The sequence below is a fragment of the Lynx canadensis genome, chromosome C1 (genome assembly GCF_007474595.2).
Source record: "Lynx canadensis isolate LIC74 chromosome C1, mLynCan4.pri.v2, whole genome shotgun sequence".
Classification (NCBI taxonomy): Eukaryota; Metazoa; Chordata; class Mammalia; order Carnivora; family Felidae; genus Lynx; species Lynx canadensis.
Window position 1 is genome coordinate 18,974,450 of NC_044310.1, and position 27,049 is coordinate 19,001,498.

The following is a 27,049-nucleotide window of genomic DNA, read 5'->3' on the forward strand; positions in this document are numbered from 1 at the left end:
ACCCCTACAGACACCCACAGTGCTCTCCCTGCCACGCCCATGCCCTGCGTCTCCCTTCCTCTCTCAAATGACCCCAAATCTAGGGTGGCCCTCGCCCTGCTCTTGCAATTTGCTCATGACAGTTTAGCTTCCAAACCTGTTGTTCCAGCACGTTCATTCCCGATGCCCCCTTTGCTCTCAAAAGTGTCCCAGTTTGAACAACAAATGATGTGGCTTCCCTGGTGTAAGTGAAAAGAACGGTGACTGAGATCTGTCTCCCGGAAGCCTTTGGTGCTTCAGGGAATGGTAAAACCCAACCCGGAAAAACATTCAAGTAGCCCAGAGATTCTTTCCTTTGGAAACCGATCTGGAACTGTGCATGATCTCACAGCCTCCACACGTTTCCATCCCTGTGCCTCTCGCCCGGATTGTCCTCCACCCCCCAGGTGTGCCTACTAAACTCCTCTTCATTCCTCAAGGCTGCCCTTGAGGCCACCTCCTCCAGGAAGCCTTCCTGGACCCCTTCCTGCCCTTCCCTTGAAACAGGCTTAAAACCTCCTTGTCCTGGGCCCCCACCATACTTGGGGCAGACCAGGTTTGCATGAGCCTCTCCCCGGTAGATCCCAGGGACCTTATCCTCGTCTTTGGAACCCCAACACGCTGTAGGCAGCAACAAATGTTCGTGTTGATGGTTTAGGGATTAATCACCCACCTGCCTCCCACAAATTCCAGCTGACTGAGAATGGGGTGGGGGGTGATGATGAGTTTCATTACAAGGCCTCTGGGAGCTGTCTGGGCTGTGGGCTGACCGTAGATTCCAGAAAGTGTGTGGGAAGGGAGAACGGGGGCTCTTCCCACCATGGGACAGGAAGGGCCCAGAAAGGTGGAGTATGAGCTCATAGGCCCAGTGGCCCTCTGGGCAGGGCGGTGACCCCTTCCCCTAGGTAAAGTGATGAGACTGCCGGGGTTCACCCAGTTCACCCCTCATCCCATGGAGACAGAGGGGAGTCAGGCCATTCTCCAAGTGGGGACATCCCCAGTCTAGGGGCTGAGTAGACAAAAGGCTTCTCACACACATGCGTAGGCACGTGCACATACCTCAACTTCCCTCTCCCAAGGCTTTGGATTTATTGGCCAGCCTGTAGTCTCCCTGTGGGGAGACCCCTGGACCCTCCTGCCCTGACCCGCAGGAGTCCCTCGCCCCAGTCACCAGTCCCTCGGGAGTTCTCCTGCCACTTAGGGTGGGAGGCTCTCCTCCGGCCCACAGAATGATCCAGCACTGGCCAATCAGGAGATCAGTGGTTCCCAGAGTATGGAAGCCAGGTCTGAGGCACGAGCAGCACCTGGGAGCTTGTTAGGAATGCAGGTTCTTAGGCCCCACCCCCAGACCTTCATAGGTTATGGGGTTCATGGCTGCCGCCCAGGCCACCGTTCCAGAACCCTCCAGGCTTCGTAATTCCACAAGTGACCATTAACCTTCTCTGCCAGGCGATGGGCAAGGTGCTGTAACTGCAGCTGTAACATGACAGACAAGGTTTCTGCCCCCGTGGGGCTCCCAGGCCAGTGGCGGAGTGGGGCCGGGACGGATGTGTAAACATGTCAGTGAGGCGGCTGCAGACGGAGATAAATGCTTGGGAAGCCACAGGCAGGGCACATATGAGAGTGACAGAGGGACACTGGAGATGGGGAGGTCAGGGATGCCCCCGGGGAACGGACCTGTGTGACAGACCATTCCAGGCAGTGGAACAGAGAACGCAAAAGCTCAGAGGTAGGAGGTAGTGACACATCTGAGGAGGGGGAAGGCCGCAGGTGAACGAGGGGCACCATCCGGTGAGTCAGAGGAAGTCGGAGGGACAGGGCTCCATCCTGTAGGGCCTCCAGGGCCGGGGCAGAGGCTGATTTGAATCCGAGCAGCAAGAAGCCGGGAAGAGGTTAAAGCAGGGCCATGAGATGACCTACTTTGTATTTTGAAAGTTTCCTCTGACTTCTGAGGGGAGAGGCCTCGGGAGGCCTCGGGATTCATCTTGCCCTTACGTCTGTCTCAGTGGAAACTATTCTCGGGTTCCTAAGCAGAAGCTTCTGAAGCTGGTGCCCCTAGGTGCACGGAGAGAAGCAGGGGCCTCCCGCCAAGGGGCAGCCTCTGCTGGGCCCTGGGCCCCGGGCCCCCGCCCCTCTGGAGCGCACAGGAGGCTTCAAGGCACTGGGGCTCCTCCTCTGACCTTTGTTCCTGCAGCCTCCACTCCCCTCCGTCCCCCACTCCTGTCCAGCTGTGCTTCTGGATATTTAAGCGGCTCCCTGAGATGGCCCTTCTCCTTTGCTAGCATGTGTGGAACCAAGGCTGTTTTCCGGCTCTGGGGGCCTTCTCTTTTCTCTTCGGAATCTGCTGGATCTGTGACAGGTAGGATGCCTGGGAGTTCTGGGTCCCGAATATCATTTCCTGTCCACCTTCACCCCAACCCCATGGGTAATTCACACCAGGAGACGGCCTCCCGCGCAGTGTCCTGCGCAGGCCTGGATGTCTCCTGGTTGCACGCCCCACCCTTTGCCATTGTCACCTTCCCAGCCCTCGCCATAGGGCGCTGACTCCACACCATTCCCCCGGCATGAGGTTCCCCACCTACAGTCACCATGAGACCTCTACGCTTTGCCTGCCCAAGGCTCACCCGATCCCCAAGGAGGCCACCCTGACTGCTGGCACCCACTGTGGCTTTAGGGGCCCTCCCGGTGGGGCCCGAGGTTCCTGCTCCTTGGAGAAACCATCTGACCTGCGCTCTGAGGTCCTGCCTCTGTCTCTCTGTCCCCTTTCCTTTTTTTTTTTTAAAGAACTCTTTGAGCCATAGTGTAGACAGTCACATGTATAAACGTCATTAATCTTAAGCGTAAAGCTCCGGGAATGTTCACCTGTGTACACGGTCATGTAGCCTTCCCGCCATCAAGATAGAGAACATTCCAGCCCTTGGAGAGCCCCACTCCCACCCTTCCACCCCCTGCTGCTATCAATACTTGCCATCCTTAGAGCAAACTCGGCTGGTCTCTTCTACCACTGGTTGATTTCAGGCACACATAGCCTTTGAATTCCCTCTGTCTTTTTTTGTTAATGTTTATTTGTTTTTGAGAGAGAGAGAGAGAGAGAGAGAAAGTGTGGGGGAGGGACAGAGAGTGAGGGAGACGGAGAATCTGAAGGAGGCTCTGCGCTGTCAGCACAGAGCCTGATGCAGGGCTCGAACCCACGAACCGGGAGATCACGACCTGAGCCAAAGTCGGACGCTTAACCAACCGAGCCACCCTGTGCCCCTGAGGAAGGGTGTTTTTATAAAACGGAACAATTCTTCTGGATTTGGCATTCACTGCTCAGCTCTCCAAAACTCCCACCCAGGAAAACTCGGCTAGCATCGGCCCCAGCCCAGGGATACTCAACCCTGACGGTGCGTCAGAACCACTGGGCTGACAAGCCACTCTAGTGGCAGCCAGGCTAGACGACTCAGGGTCCCCAGGCCCATGGTGCTGAGAATAAAGCTGTGTGAACAGAGCCCTGGGGGCCTTTCTTGACCCCAGGAAATCAATCTCCCTGCTTGGACTGGACGAGAGCCTGGCCCAAGCCTAGCCAAAGGCTGTTGTGAGCCTCCCCCCCACCCCGCCCCCCACCACCAATTAATCTATTTTCTGGCTAATTCCCGTCCTGTGCCTGTGGATCCGGCCAAAGCCATGCAGCACTCCAAGGCACGGCCACATCTGTGGCCACATACCCAGCCATTCAGGCCGTGCAAACCAAAGGCCTCTCTCTTCTCTGTCCTCAATGATCTCATCGAGTCCTGTGACTTTAGTGTCATCGGTAGGCTGGCGACTTGCGAGGCTATGGTCCTATAAACTGCACGCACTGCCTCTCTGACACCTCCCCGTGGCACTCCACGTGGCGGCTCAGGGTCATGTCCACACGGCAGCCGGGGCCTCTCAGGCTTTCTCACCTCGGGAATGACACCACCATCCACCTGACACGGGCTGCGTGGCCCGCCCGGCCCAGGACCCCAACATCTTTGGGCTGGGAGACCGAACCCCCCTCCTCACTCCCTCAGTCTATTCTCTACCCAGAATCCAGAAAGGTCTTAAAAAAACAAAAACCAAAACACTCCAGCTTTTTTGGGATATGATTTGTATGCCATAAAATTCGCACACTTAAAGTGTACAATTTGTGTTTTTGTAAATAGGGTTGCACAACCATCACTGTAACCTAATGGCAGAAGCTTTATACTCCAGGGCGCCTGGGGGCTCAGTCGGTTAAGTATCTGACTTTGGCTCAGGTCATGATCTTGGAGTTCGTGAGCTCGAGTCCTGCATCGGGCTCTGTGCTGACAGCTCAGGGTCTGGAGCCTGTTTCGGATTCTGTGTCTCCCTCTCTCTCTGCCCCTCCCCCGCTCGTGCTCTGTCTTTCTCTCTCTCTCAGAAATAAACATTAAAAAAATAAAATAAAATAAAAAAGAACATTTATGCTCCAGGGTGCTCAGGGGGCTCAGTCAGTTAAATGTCCAACTCTTGATTTCAGCTCAGGTCATGATCTCATGGTTCGTGGGATCGAGCCCCACATTGGGCTCTGTGCAGAGCCTGCTTGGGATTCTCTCTCTCCCTCTCGCTGCCCCTCTCCCGTTTGCTTGCACTCTCTCTCAAATACATAAGCATTAAAAAAAAAAAAAAAACCCAAGAAACCCCGCAAAGAACATTTCTACTCCAAAAAGAAGCCTTGTGCCCATTAGCAGACACTCACTACCCTCACTCCATTCCCAGGCACATGCTAACCTCCCTTCTGTGTCTGTGGATTGGCCTTTCTGGACATTGCACGTAAATGGAATCCTACCTTGTGTGTGCAGTCTTTGTGTCTGGCTTCTTTCTGTTAGTATAATGTTCTCGAGGTTTATCCGTGTTGTAGCACATATCAGTACTCCGTTCCTCTTTATTGCCCCAAAATATCCATTGTGTGGGTCTGCCACGTTTTGGTCATCCATTCATCAGTGGAAACTTGGGTTGTTTCTCTTTTCTGGCTGTTAGAAAGGTCTTCTTTTTTTTTTTTTTTTTTAATTTTTTTAAACATTTATTTATTTTTGAGAGAGACAGAGAGAGAATGAGTGGAGGAGGGGCAGAGCGAGAGGGAGACACCGAATATGAAGCAGGTTCCAGGCTCTGAACTGTCAGCACAGAGCCCGACGTGGGGCTTGAACTCACGAACTGCAAGATCATGACCTAAAGTCAGGTGCTTAATCGACGGGGCCACCCAGATGCCCCTAGAAAGTCTTTTTTTTTTCCTTTTTTTTTTTTTTTAACGTTTGTTTATTTTTGAGACAGAGAGGGACAGAGCATGAACGGGGGAGGGTCAGAGAGAGAGGGAGACACAGAATCTGAAACAGGCTCCGGGCTCTGAGCTGTCAGCACAGGGCCCGACGTGGGGCTCGAACTCACAGACCGTGAGATCATGACCCGAGCTGAAGTCAGACGCTCAACCGACTGAGCCACCCAGGCGCCCCTAGAAGGTCTTTTTAAAGACAAATCAGGTAACTGTACAGGAATTAAAATAAAAAGCTTAATAAAACAAAGAAAAAGAAAAGGAACTCACATGTCACCCACACCCCTCCCCCGCTTAAACCCCTGCGATGGTTTCCCATCATATCTAAATGCAGCTTGTCACTTCGGCCTGCAAGGTTCTCGGACACTCGGCCCCGCCTCTGTCACCAGCCCTTCCTGCCCTTACTCCACTGGGCCTGTTCTGCCTTCTCCAGGTTTCCTGAACACGCCAAGTTTGTTTCCCACGCAGGGGCCTCCGCACTTGCACCCCCGCCCGGGATGCCCTTCCTTCGTGCTCCGGGAGCCGGCCTCTTTCCACTCAGGCTGCCGTGTAAATGCCACCTCCCGGGGAAGCTGCCTGACCCCTGCACGTGCCACCCTGTCTTACCCCTTCCTGGTTACCATTGTCCAAAATTATCTTCTCTGTGTGTTTGTCGCCTCTCGCCTCCTGCTAGAATATTTAGCTCCAAGAGAGGAAGTACCTCATCTGTCTTCACTTCCGTGCTCCAGGAGGCTAGAACAGTTCCTGACACATAGTAGGCCCTTAGTTTGTTGAGAGGCCCACGGGGTCCAGGCAGGCAAAGCTACTGCTACGCTGACACCAGAAGCCTCCGTTTCCTCAAGTGACAACCCCAGTTTGATCTCCTGGAGGGAGAGAGGCTCCTCCCTGGAGAGTTTGCCCCAGTGAAACGCAAGCAGAAGAGAAGTGTGGGGGGGGGGGGAGGGGGGAGCAGGGCGGGTGTGAGGCAGTGACTCCGCTCCTGCCTGCAGGCAAGGCCAAGTCCTGCCTCCCCTGCCAGTGGGGGAGATGGATGGAGGGGGCAGGCACCCTCCCTCAGTAGCCTGAAGGTGCCTCCATGGCCGAATGTGCTGCTCCTCCGATGACTGGTGTCTCTTGAGGATCAAGCCCAAGCTCGGAGCCCCAGCCTGTCTTTCCCGCCTCCTCTCCCTTCACACTCCCTCGTGTCCCCCTGATCAAACCCACTGGACTGTGTCCTCATAATGCCGTAGACAGGCCGTTGATTTTCATGCCACCAGGCCTTCCTTTTGTCTCTGCTGTTTCTGCCCCTGGAATGATCTTCCCCTGGTGCTCTGACTGGAGACCTCCTAAACTCGGGCCTGACCGGACTTCCACTCTGTGAAGCCTCTCCTGGCCCCTCTTGATAGTCACGGTTACCATTGTCCTCTGCGTACATCCCTCTCGCAGATCATTCACCTCTGAGGAAGGGGGGGTGGGGTGGTCATTGTATCCACTGACTTGTCTAGAAGAGCAGGGACTCGGCTTTTCTTCTCTGATGGATCCCCAATGCCCAGAACCAAGCATCGAAGACCCTCGATAAATATTTGTTGAATAGGTGTGATTTCCCTGCTAGCCTGGGAACGACTTATTTTGATGCACTTCATCTGCTGCTACAACCAAATACCACCCTGGCCCACTCATGGCCCAGAAACAAGGTGCCAAAAAGCCCCTGCAGCACCGCCCCTGACCAGAACCACCCTGCCGGCCCAGTCTCTCCAGGCCTTGCCTTGCCCGGGTCCTTGGTTTAGAGACAAGCCTCCTGGGAAGGGTGCCACCAGCAGGATGCCCAGTCCTGCTCCGTTGCCAAGGCCCAGAGCCTTCTTCCCAGAGCTGGGGCCCAAGATCGGTCCTTTTCCCAGAGGCTCACTGACCTAAGTCAAGTCTCGCACACCCGCCCCTCACCCCAGCGCCCTCCCAACCCCAGCAGCTCATTTCCCCAGCCCTGGGCCGCAGAGACCAGTGGGATGTCTGTGTCTTTAACAAAAAGCAAGTGTAATAAATAAAAGTCATCTGGCAAAGAAAACTTCTCTCATTTATTTTCCAGGGGCCTTGGCTCATCAATCTTCCCTTCCTAACCTGCTCTGTGCTCTGTTAGTTTTGCTTCCTCATAGAGCAGAATTTGGTTTTCTAATAGCATCTGTCGTATGCAGGGTGTCCCCAAACATTAGCGGTAATGAGTTGGAAGTGGCACATTTGAAAGCCTTCAGAAGCCAACGGCAGATGTCAGGCTCTCGGTGGGTTCCCCCGGGCTCTGGGGCCAGAGTACTGGGCAAAAGCTAGGTCCACGGCCTACAAGTCTCGGTGCCTGCGAGTCATTCATGCAAAAGACATTGGGGTGCCAGCACGTGTCAGGTCCTGTGGGGGCTCCGGGAAGATGAGCCCCGCCCTCAGGGCACTGTCATAGCTGGTTATCCACGAAGGGCGGATGTGGCGGTAGAAGAAAGTCCTCGTCCCCAGTCTGCTGGGCCATCCCCTGCAAGGCAACCGGATAGGAGATCTGGACTCAGATAGACCTAGGTGCCTGAGCTCAGGCTCCTTAATTTAAAAACGAGGCAAACAATCCTCACCTCACTGGGTTGCCTGAGAACAACTAAGCATCGAACACCCAGCACCAAGTCCAGCACAGCGGTGCTCGGTACCTGTTAGATCCCTCCAACATCTCAGACCTGACAGGTGCGTGTGCACTGGGGCTGGCAGTGATCTTCCACGGTGGTGCTGCTGTTCTCCGCAGCCAGGGTTCTTGTCTAGAAGCTTTGGCAGTTTCTGCCGTCTCCTGGGAAAGAGATAGCCATCCCGGGGCTCCTGGAGACCTTGAAATGATGGAAGAGGGCCCCAGGGGAAAGAGGCTCCTGGAGACAGGAACCAAAAGCACTGACGGATCCAAAAGTGTTTTCTGCAAACTCCATCGGCCTCCATTCCCAGGGTCCTCCTCCAAGCATGCCAAGAGTTGTTCCCTAGAAAAATCACTCCTGTGGCCATGCCACCGTCCAGCAGAGGAGAGAGTAGCTGGCAAGTCACAGTCCCGCCTTGCCGGCGCCAAGAGGCCGCCAGCCCCACCAGCCCAGGTATTTCTTCCGCACCACAACCTGCAGGGAGGGTCTCTTCTGACTCGTCCTGACAGGTGAGGACATTCTAGCCCCAGCAGGTGAGGGTCTCAGGGCAGCACCGCCTGTGTGTGGCCTGGAAGAAGTAGAGCCCCCTCCCCCCACCCCCGCAAATGTGCAGCGATGGCCTTCCAGCTGGACCATGAAGGGGATGGAATACGGCCTGGACTTCGTAGTGTTTTATTCTTTTCCATGACTGAGGACGTTTTAGAAAGCAGGTGGGATAAGGGGTACCCTCCTCCGGCCGACAGAAGGGGACGCGAGGCCTGGCGGCCCACGAGTGCCCTCCCCGGCGACCCCCCGCCCCGCCCCGCCCCGCCGCCTCCCTGGCCTCCGCCGGGCGGGACGCCGAGGCCGCTTTCTCTGCGGGAGGCCAAGCGCAGGGAGGAGGCTCGGCGACAGCGGGGCCGGGCTGGCAGGCGGGTGGCGGGGAGTCCCGGCGCCCCTCCACTGACTCGCTCGGCTCGCCGGGACGCTGCAGAGCCGGCACCCGGCGCGGGCCCGCGCCCGCCCCCCACGGCCCCGCCCCTCCCCTCCCCTCCCCTCCCCTCCCCGCCCCGCCGCTGCCGCCCAGCCGCCGCCGCCGCGGTCGCGAGTCCGCCAGCCCCGCCGCCGCCATGGGCCTGGGTCCGGCCGGGCGAGCGCGGGCCTCCCGGCCCCGGCCCCGGCCCCGCCGCTCCACCGCCCGCGCCCCGCCGCGCCCTGGCGCTGCTCGGGGCCCTGGTCGCCGCCGCCGCCGCCGTTGCCGCCGCCCGGGCCTATGCCCGCCACGCCGAGGCCCAGGCGGCCGCGCGGCAGGTCTGGCCCGCGGGGAAGGGCGCGCGCGGAGCTCACCCAAGGCCTGGGCTCGGGGGTCCGGGGAGGGGGGCTCGGAGGGCGGGGGGAGCCTCGGAGGAGGCGAGGGGAGGGGCTCGGAGGGCGGGGCCCGGAGCCGGCGGCGGCGGCGGCGGGGGGGTGGTGTCCGGGGTACAGAGGGAGGTTTGGAGTGGGCGGGGGAGGGGATGGGGAGGCACGGGTTGGGGTTGGGGCAGGGTGAAAGGTCAGGACCGGTGGGCCGGGGACGGTGGCCTGAAAGGGAGGGAAAAAGGGTGGGGAGGGTGGGGTCGGGCAGACTTGGGCAGACTGCTGCGGGGAGGCGGGAGCATCGGCCCAGTGTGCGGCAGAGCCTGGGACAGACTGGAGGGGCTGTCCAGAGAGGTGACCTGGACAGAGGGAGCGAAGCTGTGACCTGGAGAGCCTGGTGGGGACCTGGGGAGTGCCGGGACAGTGCTGGGGGACAGGAGAGGACACTGGCGAAAGAGTGTGAAATGGAGACGGGGCCAGATGGAAGACTAGGGCAGCCTTGGGGGGTAGTGGATGGTGGATGAAGGAGCAGAGTGAAGCAGGGACCCGGCCGGGGACTGGGGCTCTGGGGTGGTGCAGAGGTGACATCTGAATGGGTGGACTGGAAGCGTCCTCAGAACTCAGGAAGGAGGTGGTGGGAGCTGCCCCCTCTGCCGCTTTGGGACCCCAGCTGGGTATTCACGTGGTGCTCAGCGGAGCCCCTTCCTCCCAAGCAGGAGTCAGCACTGAAGTCCCTGGGGACAGAAGGCCTCTTTCTCTTTTCCTCCTTGGACACAGACCGGGATTTGTACATCAGCCCGGAGGAGTTCAAGCCCATTGCTGAGAAGCTGACAGGTACCAGGAGAGGCTGGGGACTGGGGTGGGGAGCACCGAGGCATGGCCCTCAGCTTCTTGGCCACTGTGTTTGCTCTGAGCAGGAAGGCCACCTGGAGAGGGAGATGATGGGTCCTGACGGCCCTGGGATTCTCCCTGCCCTGACACTTTCTAGTTGGCGGTTTGGGCGAGCTCTTCTAGCACCGCCTGAGCCTGTTCTCAAGTGCAAATACTAGTTAAGGTTGCCTGACCCCTTCCAGACATGACTTGAAGCACTTCATCTGCGTTCTCTCTTTAATTTGCACGGTGTCCCGTTGAGGTAGCCGCTGTCCTAATTCTCGCGTTTATAGTTGGGGAGACTGAGGCGCAGAGCCAGGATTAGAACCGGGGCCATCTGGCTCCAGGTCCCGCACCTGTTCACAGGTTTGAGGGTTAGAGACAGTACCTGCAGAGTATACAGTAGCTAGCTTTCAATAGGAGTTCTCACTAGTATTACTCAGTATTAAACTCTGCTTAGGTGCTGTCAGATTCCTAGCCCGTTCTAGCAATCCATTTTTACCTAATTGTAATCAGTTATTATTTTTTTTTTTATAAAGATGAGGGCCTGAATCATTCTAATGAATTGTTAAATGCCTCTCATTGTCTTACCCTTGCCCCAACCGCTGTGTCTGTTTCTCTCCCATTTCTTGAACTTGGGATCTTGTTATCCAAATTGGTGGGTGTAAGTAGGTCAGTAGATGATGGCAAAGGCAAGGGAGAGATGCCGGCCGCTCTCGGGCGAGTAAGCACCGAGCACGTGATGGGCTTTCCGTGTCTCAGGCTGGGTCAGGGAGGTTGGCCACTTGCCGGCCCAGTGACCACAGTCCCCGCCAGAGGAGGAGGGTCAGTTGAAAAGTGTGAATTTGCTGGAGCAGACGTGTGTCAGTGTCTCTCAGTGACGTTCAGCTCTGTCGTGAAAGCAGATGGGCAGGTAAACAGGTCAGCCTCGTGCGGATTTGCTTTGACCTTTTCTATCTGCAGACACTTCTCTGAGCATCCACACAGCCTCCTCCTTGTCCTTTTTTATGGACAGCGAGGGTGGGTTCCCTCATAATGACAAGCTCTCTGGGCTTGAGGGCACTTTTAATTTTTTTCGCATTTATTTATTTTTGAGAGACAGAGACAGCGTGAGCAGGGGAGGGGTAGAGAGAGAAGGAGACAGAATCTAAAGCAGGCTCCAGGCTCTGAGCAGGCTGTCAGCACAGAACCCGACACGGGGCTTGAACCCATGAACCAAGAGATCATGACCTGAGCTGAAGTCGGATGCTCAACTGACTGAGCTACCCAGGAGCCCCCCCCGCTTTTTTTTTCTCATAAATCTTTTTCTCCATCAGGGGAAAATAATCCCTCTCTCCATTACCTCGTAGGCCACTACGAGGGCAAAACTGAACCAAGTTTCAGGAAAACAAAAACTAAAATAATTCAAAGCCAAAAATATCAAATCTATGCAGGAAACAGAAGCAGGCTGTCTAGTTGGTACAGTTATGAGTGTGTTTAATTTTCTTTATATCTTCAAGGTTTTACGAATTGTCTGTATTGAGTCACTTGTAAGGAAATAAAACTTTTTATGAAAAAAAGCAGAAGGCCATAAGATACTGGACACTGTTATTAATAATTATCTCTGATAACAGTAAAAGAATTGAAAAAACCAGGCAGGCCTAATAAGCTTACACATTCCTATTGTTCCCTTCCTCCAAGGTTTCCTGATTGCTCTTTGGAAAGTTTTGCTGCATTGGCTTACAAATGCAGAAATAACAATGGTTCTTTAGAACAGGGGTTTGCATCAGGAGCTGCTGGGGAGTGCTGATTAAAAGGGCAGTTTCCTAGGGGCGCCTGCGTGGCTCAGTCGGTTAAGCGTCTGACTTCGGCTCAGGCCATGATCTCGTGGCTCGTGAGTTCGAGCCCCGCGCAGCTCAGAGCCTGGAGCCTGCTTCGGATTCTGTGTCTCTGCCCCTCCCATGCTCAAGCTCTGTCCCTCTCTGTCTCTGGATAATAAATAAATGTTAAAAAAAAATTAAAAAAAAAGGGGGGGGCAGCTTCCTCATTCTAGCCCCTTAGGATTCTGGCTCAGTAGGTTTGAGGAGGATACGGGGCATCTGTAGTTTAAAAAGACATCCTGAGTGATTCTGATGATTCCTGGTTAAGAACTGCTCCGCACGCACCCAGTTGGTCTGTCAGTAGGTTCATCAGCAGATGCCAAGCATCATCTCTGTACCACGAACCTGCCCGGGGACAGCAGCCTGACAAGACCTTCCACTCACTGTCTTTTTCCTTAGAGGTGTCCAGGGCCCCTCCCTCCTGTTAGTCACCCCTTCTGAAATAGGCTTCATTTCTCCCTAAACCTCCATCATGACTCCGTCCACACTTGAAGGGCTTGAACTTGGCATGCCTCGGGCAGGAAAAGATCTAAGAAATCAAGTTCAGCCACTGCCGCCCCTCCTTTTACGGATGGGGAAACAAGGCCACCCAGAAAACCAGGGAGAAGCAAGCGTCCTCTCTTCCAAACTGGCATTCTTGAGGACGTTGTAGCCGCAGAGCTTATGACACCAAAGACAGTGTCAAAGGTGGTTTGTTTCTCACTTTCATTCCTTGTTCTGATCGAGTCTCTGACAAGCGTTCGTTTCCTCACAAGGCCCCCATGACAGGGACATGCAGGGCAGCACGGTGTCCATTCCCCATGTGGGAAAACCAGAGGGGCTGAGGGATTTGCCCCAGATCACCCAGGAGATGGAACTGACCTCAGCCTAGAGCCCGCGTGCTCTCTTCTCCAAGCCCCAGACAGTAGCTTCTCTTTGGTGCTAGGACCCCGGCCGCCAGGAGAGGCAGCTGCCTGCCCAGATGTTGCCTTTGGTGAGCCCAACACCAAGTTCATCTCGGACTCAGTTTGCAGAACAAGGGAGGGGGGACGAGAGTGGCCTTTCTGCAGCCAGCTTGGCCTGGTAGAGCATGGGATGGAGTCAGAAGAATTTGGTTTGAGCCCTAGCTCTGTGGCAACCCGACCCTGAAACCTCCGGTAGGAGTAACATAGGTCAAGTTTATTATGGGTTCACTCTGTACCAAACCTGGTGCTACCGCTACATGAATTCTCTCATCCCGTCCTCATAACAAGCCACTGGCCAGACATCATACGGCTGCTAAGGGGCGGGATTTGAACCCACCTCACCTGGTGCCTGAGCCTTTAAGGAAACTGAGTCTTTGAGATCACAATGCCCTAAGAAGAGGGTCATGGTTGATTGTGGGTTTAGAGTAAAACAAGTCTGGGTTTGAATCCTGACTCCCCCCACTACCTAGCTGTGTGATCTTTGGGAAGTGACTTCACCTCTCTGAACCTCTGCTTTCTCATGTGTGAGATAGAGTTGGCAATGATGGTATTCTCTGCTTCTCAGAGCTCCAGGGAAACAAAAATGTGATACTTACTTGTCGTTACTTCGGTCCGTTAACTGTTACTCCAGCTCCAAGCCTGGCTCTCTCACTCACCTGCTACTCACCTGTCTCTTCTCAGGGCTTCCCCTTCCCGAGAAGAGAGGCCCTGAAGCCTGAGAGCAGGGCCCCTCTCCGGGGACCTCACTGACCGTGTCTCATAGGCTCAGCTCCTGCTACCAGCTATGAGGAGGAGCTGCCCCTTGACCCCAGCGAGGAGACGCTCACCATAGAAGCCCGATTCCAGCCTCTGATCCCGGAGTCCATGACCAAGAGCAAAGATGGGTTCCTGGGGGTGAGTTTGCGGGGCGGGGGGGCAGTGGAGGCTGCTCACAGGTGGGACCACAGATACAGAATCATCTGTGCACACGCACCTTCACCTCCTGAGAATCGGTCTGTGCCCTGCTTTTCTTTCCTTCTTTCCTTTCCTTTTTCTTTTTTAAACTTATCTTTATTTTTTAGAGAGAGACAGAGAGAGAGCACGCAAGTGGGGGAGAGGGGCAGAGGGAGAGGGAGAGGGAGAGAGAGAGAGAGAGAGAGAGAGAGAGAGAGAGAATGAGAGAATGAGAATCTTGAGCAGGCTCCACACTCAGTGCAGAGCCCCATACCAGGCTCGATCTCACCACCCTGCGATCATGACCGGAGTTGAAACCAAGAGTTGGACACTAAACTGGCTGAGCCACCCGGGCACCCCCTTTCCTTCCTTCCTTTATTAACTGCCCTCTGTGCCCCCCAGTGTGTCAGGCCCTGGGGGGTCCAGAAGTGGGTGTGGTGCTGACCCTGTTGTCTAGGACACCGTCTGGTGCAGGAGGGATAAGCATGAGCCCCTAACCCAGATGGGATCTGGGCTGGCTTCCTGGAGGAAGAATCTGATAGAGACTGCAGGAGAAGGGGGCTCAGCCAGGGGAGGCAGGGGGGAGAAGGGCCTGGGCAGAGGAAGCAGCAAGCGCACTGGAGACTGTGGAGGCAGGCGCCTCACGAAGGCTCGTTACTTTCTGTAACTCGGTCTTTCCCGAGGCTGTGAGTTTCTCAAGGGTAAGGGCTGTGACCTGAACCTGTATGCATCCTCAGGCCCCTAGCCCCATGCCTGGCACCTGACAGCCGCTCTGCTGAACTCTGTTGAACCAGACCTGAGGTTCTGTCCCTGGCAGGGGGTCATAGGGTAGGGAGGGCACCTGACAAATGCTCTCCTGAGCAACCCCGCCCCGACCTGAGGCCTCACGGCCAAGGTCTCAAGCCCACCATGGCACCGGGGCATCCCCACACCCTGCCGGCCTTCCCAGACCTCCCCCCACCGGCTTGCTCTGTTCCAGCCGCTCCAGATGTCGAGGCTTTGTTCCAGCTGTGAGCCTTCTCGTATGCTGTTCCCTCTGCCAGGAGAGGCTTTTCCTCTTTGCCCAGCCCACACCTACTCAGCCTTTCTCCTGAAATGCCACTTCAGCATGAACAAAGGTCTGAAGGCAGAAAGTGCCAGGCCAGTCACCTGAGGACAGGGAGCTGGTGCGGCTGGACCCAGAGCGCAGGAGACACGTGCAAGGGCATCCTGGTCAGTGGGGCTAGAAAAGAAGTCACCAGACCACGGAGGACCTTGGTTGCCTGACTTTGGCCTTCATTCTGTAGCAGCAAGTTACCACAGCAGACTTGGAAATGGGAAGGTTCCCTCATCAGATGCTCGGCAGGCCGGCAGCTGGGGAAAAATGGGAGACGAGAAGACCAGTTCTCGGGAAGGAAGAGGAGGTGGGGGTGGGGAAGCAGTGATGATCGAGAGGAAGGAAAGTGGGGGTTGGGGCTGGAGGGGTGGCTCAGGCTTTTGGCTGGTGACCAAGTACAGGGTGGGCCCTTGGCCCCTTTGGACCCAGAGCAGGGAGTGGGTCTGGTGGGGAGGGCGTGAGGTCAGTCTGGATGCACTGAAGTCATGGTGCCTGGGGACATCCAGGGGAACAGTCCAATAAGTGGTTGGAAACACAGGTTTGACCTTCTGCAGAAGACCTGGGTGGGCAAGGTTGGCAGCGATAGTTGGTTGAAGCTGTCCGAGTAGATCAGTCCCCGGCAGAGCAGTGAGGACGGGATGGGACTGGCAGGGTGCCTGGGCACAGCTGCTCTTATAGGAAGATGGGTCAGGAGCAGTGCCCCACAGAGCGCAGCCCCCCCTTGGTGCACAGCTCCCCCTGCAGGGGTGGCCAGCCCGTGGGCAGGACCCAGCAGCAGGCAGCTCAACCTGGCCCTGCACAGCGGGCCCTGCTTGGAGAACCTGCCTGCTCGGTCCTCTTGGGGATAGCTCTGAGAACCCCCCTCCTCCCTCCTCGCGATGAGCCTGGCCCCCCACCACTGCAGAGGCGCGGAAGGGAGAGGGAGCCTGCTACTGTTGAAGACCTGGCAGCTCCCTGGTGGCCAAGTGCCACCCCCCGCCCCCCACAAGGTGCCAGGCACTTGCTGTCCTGGTGGCCACCACCTCCATGCGACTCCTGCCTGGAGCGCAGAGGGCAGGGAGGGGCTACAGAAGGTAGAAGCTGCAGGTGTTATTGGAGGATACCTTCCAGATCCTGCCTCAGTGTTCTAGATGTGCAGACAGTCAGGCCTGCACAGTCTGACCCTCGTCCCATCCAGCACAGCAGCTCACCAGACGGAGAGGGCACCTTACCGAAGTGACAGGAGATGGCTGAGGGACCCCAGGCATGCCAGGTGCCCAGCCACCGGGGTGCTGGCCACAGGGGAAGTGGGCACTCCCTGGGGATTGCCTTCCTGCCCCTTCTCTGTGGTCACATCCTGCTCTTTGCCCCAGAGATTTCCCCCAAGGTGGTTACCACCTTTCTCCTCAAACCTCCCCCCAAACCCTCTGCCCCCTCGGCAGGACATTATCCCGGGGAGGAGACTTGAAGAGAAGAAGGGGAGGGAGAAGGCAAGGCTGGCAGAAGGCATGGCAGGCAGGGGCAGTTGCGGTCACCAGCTGGTGCCAAGGAGGGAGGCAGGACCATGTGCCAGTGAGGCCTGGGACCGGGGCCGTGTGACTGGGCTTAACCAGGAAGAGAAGAGGCAGGCCGAATCCCTGCACAGAGCACCCCTACCCCCACCCCTGTACTAGCCCTGGGTGGCCCTGCTTGCCTGGAGCCTGGGCTTGGCCTGAGCAGGCCGTGGGGGTGCCGCTTCCTGGGCTGGGGGCTGGTGGAGGATGGTGGGGTGAGGTGAGCCTCGGCTCCAGGGAGACCTCCAGCCACTCATGGAATGGGGACCCCCACATCGTGGTTCTCAGCGCCCCAGGGCTTCTGCTTTCCGCTGCCCCAGGTCTCCCGCCTGGCCCTGTCCGGCCTCCGCAACTGGACGACTGCGGCCTTGCCGAGCGCGGTGTTTGCTGCCCGACACTTCCGGCCTTTCCTTCCTCCTCGGGGCCAAGTGGAGCTGGGGGAGCCGTGGTGGATCATCCCCAGTGAGCTGAGCGTCTTCACCGGCTATTTATCCAACAACCGCTTCTACCCACCACCGCCCAAGGGCAAAGAGGTGAGGGTTGCCTGTAGTGACCCTGGGGCCCTCCGCCCAGCCCACCCCTGCCCCCACCCCAGCCCAGCCACGGCCCCCTCTGCACCTGCTCCCCACCTGCTCCGCACCTGGACCCCCAGTGCCAGGACCACCCCGCCTTCTCTCCTGCCTCCCCCTCCTCACCCCCACCCCAGGCCCAGGCCTGCAGGTCCAGAGCGGAAACTCACCTAGGGGATCAGGACCCAACAAGCCGGCACGGGTCTCCACTGCCCTCCCCTCAGGTCATCATCCACCGGCTCCTGAGCATGTTCCACCCTCGGCCCTTCGTGAAAACCCGCTTTGCCCCTCAGGGGGCTGTCGCCTGCCTGACCGCCATCAGCGACTTCTACTACACCGTCATGTTCCGGTGTGTAGTCCTCAGAGACCCCTCCTGGTCTCTCTGCCCGGCTGGGGACCCGGGGGAAGCACGGAAGGGCACAGCGCCGCGAGGGCAGGGCCTGCCTGGTGGCCCCCAGTGCCACCGCGTACCACCCTCTGGTCTTGGGCGAGCGGTGTTGGCTCTCTGGGCCTCGGTTTCTTCATCTGTGGCTAGGGGTGGTGGTGACTTCCTCCTGGGAACAAGGGGAAAGCGTGGTGCTTGCGTAGCATGAGGCCGGTGGCTGTGATTGTCGCCCGCCCAGAGGGGAGTGTCGAAGAGCTGTGACACCGGGTCACACCCCTGCAGAAGCTGTGAGGGCTCAGAGGACAGTTGGTCACACGTGGCCTCCAGAGAAGGCGGTGTGTGAACCGGGCCCTGAGGACGGGCAGTGCTTCTAGGGCCTCGGGGCTTCTCCCTCCCCAGCCCTGTTCTCCACACAAGAATCTGGCCAAGGGTTCCCCAGCTTTGGCAAAAGAGCCACAGTGTGGTGGCGGTGGGGGTGGGGGGGAGGGCTCCAGCTCAGCAGGGGGCTGGTCCCAGCCAGGCTCCTCTCCCCCCAGGATCCATGCCGAGTTCCAGCTCAGCGAGCCACCTGACTTCCCTTTCTGGTTCTCGCCAGGCCAGTTCACTGGCCACATCATCCTCTCCAAAGATGCCACCCATGTCCGAGACTTCCGGCTCTTCGTGCCCAACCACAGGTGGGAGCCTGGGCCCCGGGCCAGCCCTGCACCCCACCACAGTTTGCCCCGCTCCCCTCCGCCCAGCTCCAGGAGCTCAGGTGCAGGGGCCCCGAGGCCCCCTCAGTTGCTGCCCCTCCTTCACTCCCCAGAGCCACCTCTCTTGGGGGAGGCCTGGAGCTGACCCAGGAGGAGGCAACTTGAGGTGAGCTGAGGTGGGTCATTCCATCACCTGGCAACCATGGCCCAGTTGGCCCGGACTGCCAACTCTGTGCCTGGGACCCAGGGCAGCAGCCAACAGACCCTCCCCAAAGCTGGAGCCCAGTGCCCTCATACTGCTCACAGACCTCCAACAGACCTGTAACCACAGCTTGCTCATGTCCCCCTAGGGGAGGGCTGGCAGGTGGGCAGGGATCTGCCTGGTCAGGGTCCAGGAAGCCTTCCCAGGGGAAGAGACATCTAAGCAGAGACCTGGGGGGTTAGGAGGGTTTAGCCAGGCAGAGGGAGCAGCACGTGTAAAGGCCCGGGGGCAGACCCTCCACCACCTGTACTTGCTACCTCAGGTCCTGGGGAGTAGAGGGCAGGGGGCTTCTGGGAGAATTCCATGCCAGCTTTCCTGTGTGCCCAACCTGCTCAGGATCAGCCTCTTGTCAAGAGCATGGGACCCAGAGGGCCTGGCTTCAAGTCTTTCCAGATTCCTCCCTGACAGCAAGAGGCTGCTTAGTAGGTCTGAGTGACCCAGGACAGGGACAAGACCTTGGCTGGGAGGCCCATAGTAAGTCCCCACCGTGGCACCAGTGGGTTGCATGGCTGTGGGCAAGGCCCCGACCCTCTCTGGGCCTCAGTTTCCTCATCTGCTAAATGAAGGGATAGCTCCAGAGCAAGAGTGATAGTTGGGATAGCCTGGGAACAGAAAGTTGTCCCCAGGAGCCAGAGTGCTTTTGTCTCCTTCCCCTCAGCTGTAGAGGCTCAGCCCAGGGCACACCTACCTCCCCACCCCCCTCCCGGCCCCCCAGAGTTGGAGGTGGGGGTCCCGGATTGGATGAAACAGGGCAGGGGCAAACGACCAGCCCAGGATCTCCTGAGCCTGTGTCTCAGGAGCTGGCCACAGGGCTGGCTGCCCACCTCCTCCGGCCAGCTCCCCCGGCCCAAGGTGGGTGGTTGTCGGTGCTGGGCTGCCCTCGTGTGGCAGATGTGCAGATGGCTCGTGGTGGGGCCAGACTTCCTGTGGGAGAGGGCACGCGGGGGAGGCCAGCTCAGGGAGGCCGGTGCCAGGTTTTCGCCCCTGCCCCTCTCTGTGTCCGAGGGGAGGCACTGATGATCTTTCTACCTCAGAGTCTTGAGCAGCACTGGAGACATGACCTGGAGATGTGAAAGCCCTTTGTGAACTAGAAGGGGCAGGGCCAGTGGAGTGTTGTGTGGTTGCAGTGCCTTAGGCAGAGGCAGCCCAGGGACAGAAGAGGGCCCAGCCTCGGCTGTCAAAACCCCAGTGGCCCCGAGACCACTTGGGTTCACCTTGCCGGGCCTCAGTGTCCTCATCTGTAACACAGGGAGAGTTGTGTACTTCAGAGTCTGACATACGGTTAATGGGCCTTGGTGGTGGGGGTATTCGGCCCTGGCCACCCTCTCACCTGTCCCCAGGTCTCTGAATGTGGACATGGAGTGGCTGTATGGGGCCAGTGAGAACAGCAATATGGAGGTGGACATTGGCTATATCCCCCAGGTGAGCACACAAGTGGTCCCGACCCAGGGAAGGAGACAGGATTCAGCTGCAGGGCTGGGTGTCTCAGGCGGTCCAGGGTGAAGGACAGAGCCCCTGGCAGGCCGAGGCCAACTGTCCCCGAAGTGGGATTCTGGGAAACCACCAGACCCTGCACAGAAAACCCACCAGCTGTCTTCAGCCCCCAGGTGGCTTCACATAGTAGAAGGAGCCCCTGATGGACACTGGCTCTGTCCCAGACTCACTGCGGCCTTGACCAGGCCCTGCCCTTCCCAGAGCCTCAGTCTCTCCACCTTTGCAATGAGTGGGATATCTTTGAGGGTCTCTTAAGGATTCTTGCCCATCTCTGAGACACCCTCACTGATGTCAACCCCCACTGACCTCTGGGCCAGATGGAACTGGAGGCCCTGGGCCCGTCGGTGCCTTCTGTGATCCTGGATGAGGATGGCAACATGATCGACAGCCGCCCACCCTCAGGGGAGCCCCTCCAGTTTGTCTTTGAGGAGATCAAGTGGCAGCAGGAGCTGAGCTGGGAGGAGGCTGCCCGGCGCCTAGAAGTGGCCATGTACCCCTTCAAGAAGGTGGGCAGGAGTGAGGGCGAGGGGCGGGCTCTATGCGGCCAGGGCTGGGGGAGCAGCAGGTGGGTGCTAGTCTCCAGGCTGGGTACAGGGCCTGCTGCTGAGGCCACCTCCCTGCAGGGCCTGGCCAGGGGCTTCTCTTTCCTCTCTTTGGCCATTCAGAACTTGGAGGAGGCATTCCCGTGGCTCAGCAATACCCTTTCTCGCACACACACTCACACTACAAATACACGCACACACACACACTACACAGAGCTCCTGAACAGGACCCTAGCCTCACACAGTAGCTTCTCTCTGTCTCCACTTGGCCTCAGGTCGCCTATCTGCCATTCACCGAGGCCTTCGACCAAGCCAAGGCCAAGAACAAGCTGGTGCACTCAATTCTTCTGTGGGGGGCCCTGGATGACCAGTCCTGCTGAGGTGAGGGAGACCCTGCCAGTCTGGGGGAGATATCATACCTCATGGGGTACAGGTGGCTCTGAGACCAGCAGGACTGTCCTGTTGGAACATAGCGGGGGAGGGGGCGGGGGGGACTTGGGGACTACACAGGGCAGGGGCGTGGGAGAAGGGCTTGGGAGAAGGGGTTGTGTGCCGAGCTCAGAAGAAGCTGCTGTTCGCAGTAAAAGGGGCCCAGCTTGGTCATTTTCAGCATGGAGACCTTGGCCAAATGACTTCCCCTCCCTTTTTTTTTTTTTTTTTTTTTTTTTCAATGAAAGGGAAACTTTTTTGAGGCCCCAGGGCCTTGGGGCTCTGGCAGGAGGCCACCCTGCTGGCAAAGGAAGAGCCGTTGGAGAGGCCTTATTTGACCTTCTTCACTATCAGGTTCATGTTATGGTCTGAGACTCCCCTCCTTAAGCCTTAGCTTTCTCAACAGTGAAGGAGGGGTAACATACTCACTCCCAGAGTTGTGAAGATGGATGTAAAAGTGCCTGGGCTCTGTGAAGTGTTGCACACAAGCGAGAGAGAAAAATAGTGCCAGAGGCTGGCCAGGCATTCACTTATTCAGAAGATTCACCCAAGGCCTACTGGACACAAAGATTCTGGGTGTCCGACAATGGTCCCAAAGATGAGTAAAATGGTGCCCCTGCCCTCATTCAGTCAATCGACAAACCTCCTGGGCACCTCCTGCACCAAGGCGTCGGCCTGGTGCTGAGAGTCTTCTAATAAGGAAGTCAGAAGTGGTCCCTGTCCTTGGGGAGCACGGTGTGTGCAGAAGGCAGACGTTGAGTGAATAAGTTCAAGTGTGGGGTGGGGAGCATCACCCAGGGGAGGATCCAGAGTGTGACGGGGGGCTCAGGGAAGGCTTCTTAGAGATCGTGGTTTTAAGCTGAGACCTGAAGGATGAGTAGGAATTTATCAAGTGACAGGAGGAAAAAGTGTTTTAGGTAGAACAATCCGTGCAAAGGCCCTGGGCCACAGAGTTTAAGCGGATTTAAGAAGCTGCCACTGTCTGCAAGTCCCTGGCTGAACCCCCCCCCCCCCCCGCCACAGATCTCCGCCCAGGATGCCAGTATATTATTGACTGCAATGGCAGCTACCCAGTATTCGGCACCTACTCTGTGGCAGGCTCTTTGAATCTGTTATCTCACCGGCGTGCACAGACCGTTCTACAGCCCACGAGGTTTATTACCCGGAGAAAAGCTAGTAGGACATGGGAGCGGGCCTCACTCTTCTCGCCGTGCTGTTCCCTGAACAGGTTCAGGGCGGACTCTCCGGGAGACTGTCCTGGAAAGTTCGCCCATCCTCGCCCTCCTTAATGAGAGCTTCATCAGCACTTGGTCCCTGGTGAGGGAGTTGGAAGACATGCAGGTGAGTGGAAGGTGAATGGGAACAGCCCCGTGGGAGGCCCTGGGAGAGTGCTGGAGACTGAGGCATCAGGAGCGCGCCCAACTGTCCCCACAGAACAACCAGGAGAACCCGTCCCACAAGAAGCTCGCAGACTTGCACCTGGAGAAGTATAGCTTCCCCGTGGAGATGATGATCTGCCTGCCCAATGGCACCGTGGTAGGCAGCCCCCAGTACCTGCACCCAGCCCGGGCCAGGCGCCGCGGGGCGGAGGAAGCAGAAAGCAAGGGCACGGACTTACAGATCGCCTCAGGCTTCAGGGCTGGCTCCACTACTTCCTGCTGGTCTCCCAGCAGCCTGAGCCTCACTTGTCCCCATCTGTAAAGTGGGAACTGTCCTGCCCGCCCTGCCTGCCCCACCAGGTGCTGGGACCCTCCCGTGAGAAGGAGGACCTCAGTAGCACTTTGGGGATGGGGCAGCCGTGAGCACGGGCCGGCGGCAGAGTGGACGGGAAGGGCAAGCTCACCCTGGACCATTGTGGCCAGCTCTGGGATGGAAGGAGGAAGCAGGGGCCAGGCCTTGTGACAAGCAGAGAGGACCAGGGGGCCCCAGGCCGAACCAAGCTGCAAGACCCTACCTCTCCTCAGGGGCCCCTGCGAGCACTCACACACTCGACACTCTCGTCAAGGTCTCAAACGGCTTTGGGAGATGGACAGTCACGAGTGCCCATTTTGCAAACATGGACACTAAGGCTCAAAAAGGTGCAGAGACTTGGCAAAAGTTGCACGGTTAAGAGATGCAGCTGGTTTTGAAACCAGGCCTGCCTGTGAGCCTCAGAATCTCCTGCCCCTTACCCTTTGAGTCCTGAGGGATGGTTAGTGTGGGACTGCGGGCCGTGGGAGGGTGGCCAGCTTCCCCAGGTTTTCAGGCCGGGGAGCAGTGGGGGAGCCAGAGCCGAGGCCTGCCTGGAAGAGGGCCACCGCTCAGCCCAGCAGAGCCCGGCCGTGGCCGGGCCCTGGCCTCACAGAGCTCGGCAGACAAAACTTGGCCTGGGGACCGTGCTCTCCTGCTCACTTGACCTTGTGTTTTTTGGCTCCTGTACTGGGCACCTGCCCTTAAGGAGCTGACTAGCCAGTGTGAGAGGCAGAGGGGGAAGCAGGCACACAGAGTGGGTCGGCATTTTGGCCCAAGGGAGTGTGGGGTTCATGGGTCACAGGAACGGCGGGCGGGGGGAAGAGGGGCCATGGGGGGTGGGGGCGAGGAAAAGGCCGAGAGGCAGGAGGTCCCCGCCCGGCAGGTGGGGTGCGGGAGAGGTCTGCCGGCAGAGGGCCCTGTGTGCGCAGAGGTGGGCAAGGGGAACAGCCTCTGGTTGGCGTCTGCCCTGCGTGTTTGCCATCTGCCTCGGAGCGAGGACAGTCAAGGCCTGAGCGTCCCCTTTTCCTAAGAGAGCGGGAGCAAGAGGGGCCCCCTCGCTCTCCTCACCCAGACCCTCTCCCAGGTCCACCACATCAATGCCAACTACTTCTTGGACATCACCTCCATGAAGCCTGAGGATATTGAGAACAACGTCTTCAGCTTCTCGTCCACCTTTGAAGACCCGTCCACGGCCACCTACATGCAGTTCCTGAAGGAAGGCCTTCGGCGCGGCCTGCCCCTCCTCCAGCCCTAGTGTGGCCTCAGACCATGAGAGGCCAGGCTGGACGGGGTTGGGGGGAGCTGAGGCGAAGGCCTCCAACACTGAAGACAGGCCCCTCGGGCTCAGAGCCAGCGGTCCTGGCACATTTCAAACTTCGGGCACCCCCACCCCGCCACTCCCAGGCTGCCTGTGCGGTCGGAGGTCAGTGAAGGGTCAGACAAGGGGTGCCTGGGGTGACCGGACGGATGAACCTCTGACTCCAGCTGCCACCATTAGCCCTTTACCACCCACGTGGTTCCAGAAGCTGCTCAGGACACCAGAAACGGGACCTCAGGTCATCTCCCTGGACCTCACCCACTCAGGCACGAAGCCCAGGTCCTTGTGGGGTGAAGATCCGGGAGGCGTGGTGCCAGGAAGACAGGGCGCCCCTCTCTCCTTACATTCACCACCCCCCTCCCCCGAAAGAAACGTTAAGAAGGCCCGGACTGGGGGCTGGGGAGAGGTTGCCAGGGAAGCACTCTTGTTTGTCTGGAGCCTTCTTCCTGGCTGCCCTCCTATGGCTGGTGTCCCCAGGGGAGTCAGTTTTAGCTGGAGACAGCCTTCTGGAGGCTCAGGGAAAAACCCTCCAGAAGTCACTGTACCCCAGACCTCAGCTCTCCAGACCACTCAATCCAACCTAATGATAGGACCCCAACCCCTGATTTGGGACTTGCTGGAAGCCAGCTGCTTGGGGAGGTTCACTGTGAAGTAGGCTTCTGCTCTTAGCAAGGGAGTCCACTGAGGAGTTTCCGAGGCCCAGGGCCAAGGCACCCCCACCTCCTACCCAGCAAGGGTCACAGTAGGACTACTGGAGCCAGCCCCCTCCCCCTCAGGCCCCAGCTCCACAGAAGTGTAGCTCAGCCAAAGAACACAGCCTCCCCCAGAGCTGTCAGGGCAGCCCAGACCTGCGTGCCCCCCCACCGAATGGCCGTTGACCTTGCTTGGCCTCTCTTAAGGCCTTGGTCTATGTCCCAAGCCACTGAGTACAGCCAGTCTTTTTTATACCTGCAGAAAAGTGTTTTTATGTGAAGTTTCTCACAGTTTGTAGATATTTTTGATAACCCCAACACTGAGGAGAAAGAAGGGGCGGTGTCTTCCCCCAGCAGCAGCCCCATGATGGCTGGATCTGAAATCCTAGATGGGCCCAGCTTGATGTCTTTGCAGCTGCACCTATGGGAAGAAATATTCCTCTCTTCCTTTTCTTCCAGCTTTTTAAAAAAGAAAGTCACTGTACCCCCAACCCTATCCTTGTCCTCCACTCAGGCCCATGAGGGTCCCTGGGCTTTCATTAAAGCCTTGGAGCCAAACCTCCCCAAACCCTGCCCCATAGGGGCTCACTCTTAAGCCTGGAAGAGGAAGGCAGACACTTGCTCGGACCACTCCCGGGCCTCCCATATGCTGAGTACCCCTGCCTGCCATTGAAGTATCCATACCGAGCCTTCTCTCTCGGGCACTCTGTTAACTTTACTTCTATTTTCTCATTTAATCCTCACAACCTGTGAGGAGATATTAATCGATCCCATTTTGCAGATGAAGAAACTGAGTCTCAGGGAAGTGAAGTGACTTGCCCAAGGTCACTGAGTGGTAGAGTTGAGATTCAGCCTGTGTCTTGATTTTGGTGTTTTCGTTTTGCACTGCACCCCCACCTCTCTCCCCTGCCCATTTTCACTGAGGTGAAAAAGTTCAAACCAAAATGTCTCAGCCCCCTCTGATCCCCAGACAAAATGAGGCATGAGCCAGCAAGCTCAGCCAAGTTCTTTGTGTCCTTTCTGGGAGGCAGTGCTTCCATGCCCCTTAAAGGGAGGGAGGGCACCGAAGTCTGTCTCAGTGCTTCCTGGGGTGGGTGGTAGTAGCCAGTCCCATGAGCCACCCAGTGTCAGCAGAGACTCCACCTCCCTACCCCACCCGGCAGGCTCTTCCCCTCCATGATGGTCCAGGAGGGCCCACCCCACACTGAGCAATCCTTGTCCCTTGTAAGGCGCTGGTTGCTTGGGCTTTCTGATCTTCATCTCATGCCTTTTCCTGACTGCCCCCCCCCCCAACTGTGCCTTGAAGCTCATGGTGGGGGAGGGCCCTAGCTGCCCTCTTGTCACCCCTCTGCCACTTCTCTCCCCTGTCCACATGTCTTATAATAAAATTGGAGAGACTAGGGTGGTTCTAAGTGCCTTTCCTTTAAGTAGGATATTGGTCAGTTCTATCCTTGGTCTGACTCCTCTTGTGAGATTGGCTTGGCAGATGGGCAAGGGAGCATGGCTGGAATGCCTTTAGGGACTCAAATGTCACCAGAGGGCTCGAGGGATATTCTTTTTTTTTTTTTTTTTTTTTTTTTTTTTGAGAGAGTGAGAGAGCATGAAACTGAGGGGACAGGGGGAGAGTTAGGTGAGGACAGAGAGTCCCAAGCAGGCTCTACACCCAGCTCAGGGCTTGATCCCGAGACTCTGGGATTATGACCTGAGCCGGAATCAAGAGTCAGATGTTCAAATGACATCCAGGCGGCCCTCAAGTGATGTTCTTAAAGTAAGTTTGTGATAGACCTAGTTAGTAGAACTTACTACTATTTTTAGAATCTGATGTTCTGTGTTGAGATTCTAAAGTTAATTACACATTGTCTTAGAAGCAGAGCCTGAGACAGGCATTAGATAATTTTTTTGAAGGATTACACTTCAGGAAAAACCTGTATAAGGAGTCAAGAAAGGGTGCCTGGCTGGCTCAGTTGGAGGAGCATGGGACCCTTGATCTCGGGTTATGAGTCTGAGTCCCATGCTGGATGTAGAGATTACTTTAAAAAATTAAAAAAAAAAAAAAAAAGCTTTAACATTTTTTTTTTTAATTAAAAGAAGGAATGACAATGGGGAAAAGAAAAATGTTAAGCAAGGATAGAATCTCCAATCCGAGCCCTAGAATGATCACAGGCGAAAGGTTCTGGAACACAAGCCACACCACAGAGTAGAACCTGCCTTTTGTACCCTGTGTTAGTTGTTGATTTGGAGGATGAAGTAACTTCGCAGGTTAGAGCCTCTGTTCTCCCTCTTATAAGTGCAATTTTCCAGAGAAGGGGGCAGCTGTGTGCAGCCAACACAGCAGCTGGAGGATGGATTCACTGGTAGGGTAGAGGAGATCTGGGTCAAGCACCAAGACATCTGCCACCCCTAGAAGAGACAACTGGGGTGAAAC

The 27,049-nt window shown here is 57.2% G+C and overlaps 1 protein-coding gene across 1 annotated transcript; it reads left to right on the forward strand.

The window, feature by feature from the left end:
• Positions 1-8,556: 8,556 nt before the first annotated feature.
• Positions 8,557-26,026, forward strand: SELENON (selenoprotein N). The gene is made up of 13 exons (XM_030328051.1): positions 8,557-8,605; positions 9,008-9,231; positions 9,993-10,110; positions 13,713-13,843; positions 16,831-17,043; positions 17,304-17,428; positions 18,001-18,138; positions 19,759-19,840; positions 20,230-20,418; positions 20,730-20,835; positions 22,112-22,224; positions 22,318-22,419; positions 23,699-26,026. The coding sequence occupies exons 1-13, from the start codon at positions 8,557-8,559 to the stop codon at positions 23,867-23,869; spliced, it is 1,761 nt and encodes a 586-aa protein (XP_030183911.1). The 3' UTR covers positions 23,870-26,026.
• Positions 26,027-27,049: the final 1,023 nt, after the last annotated feature.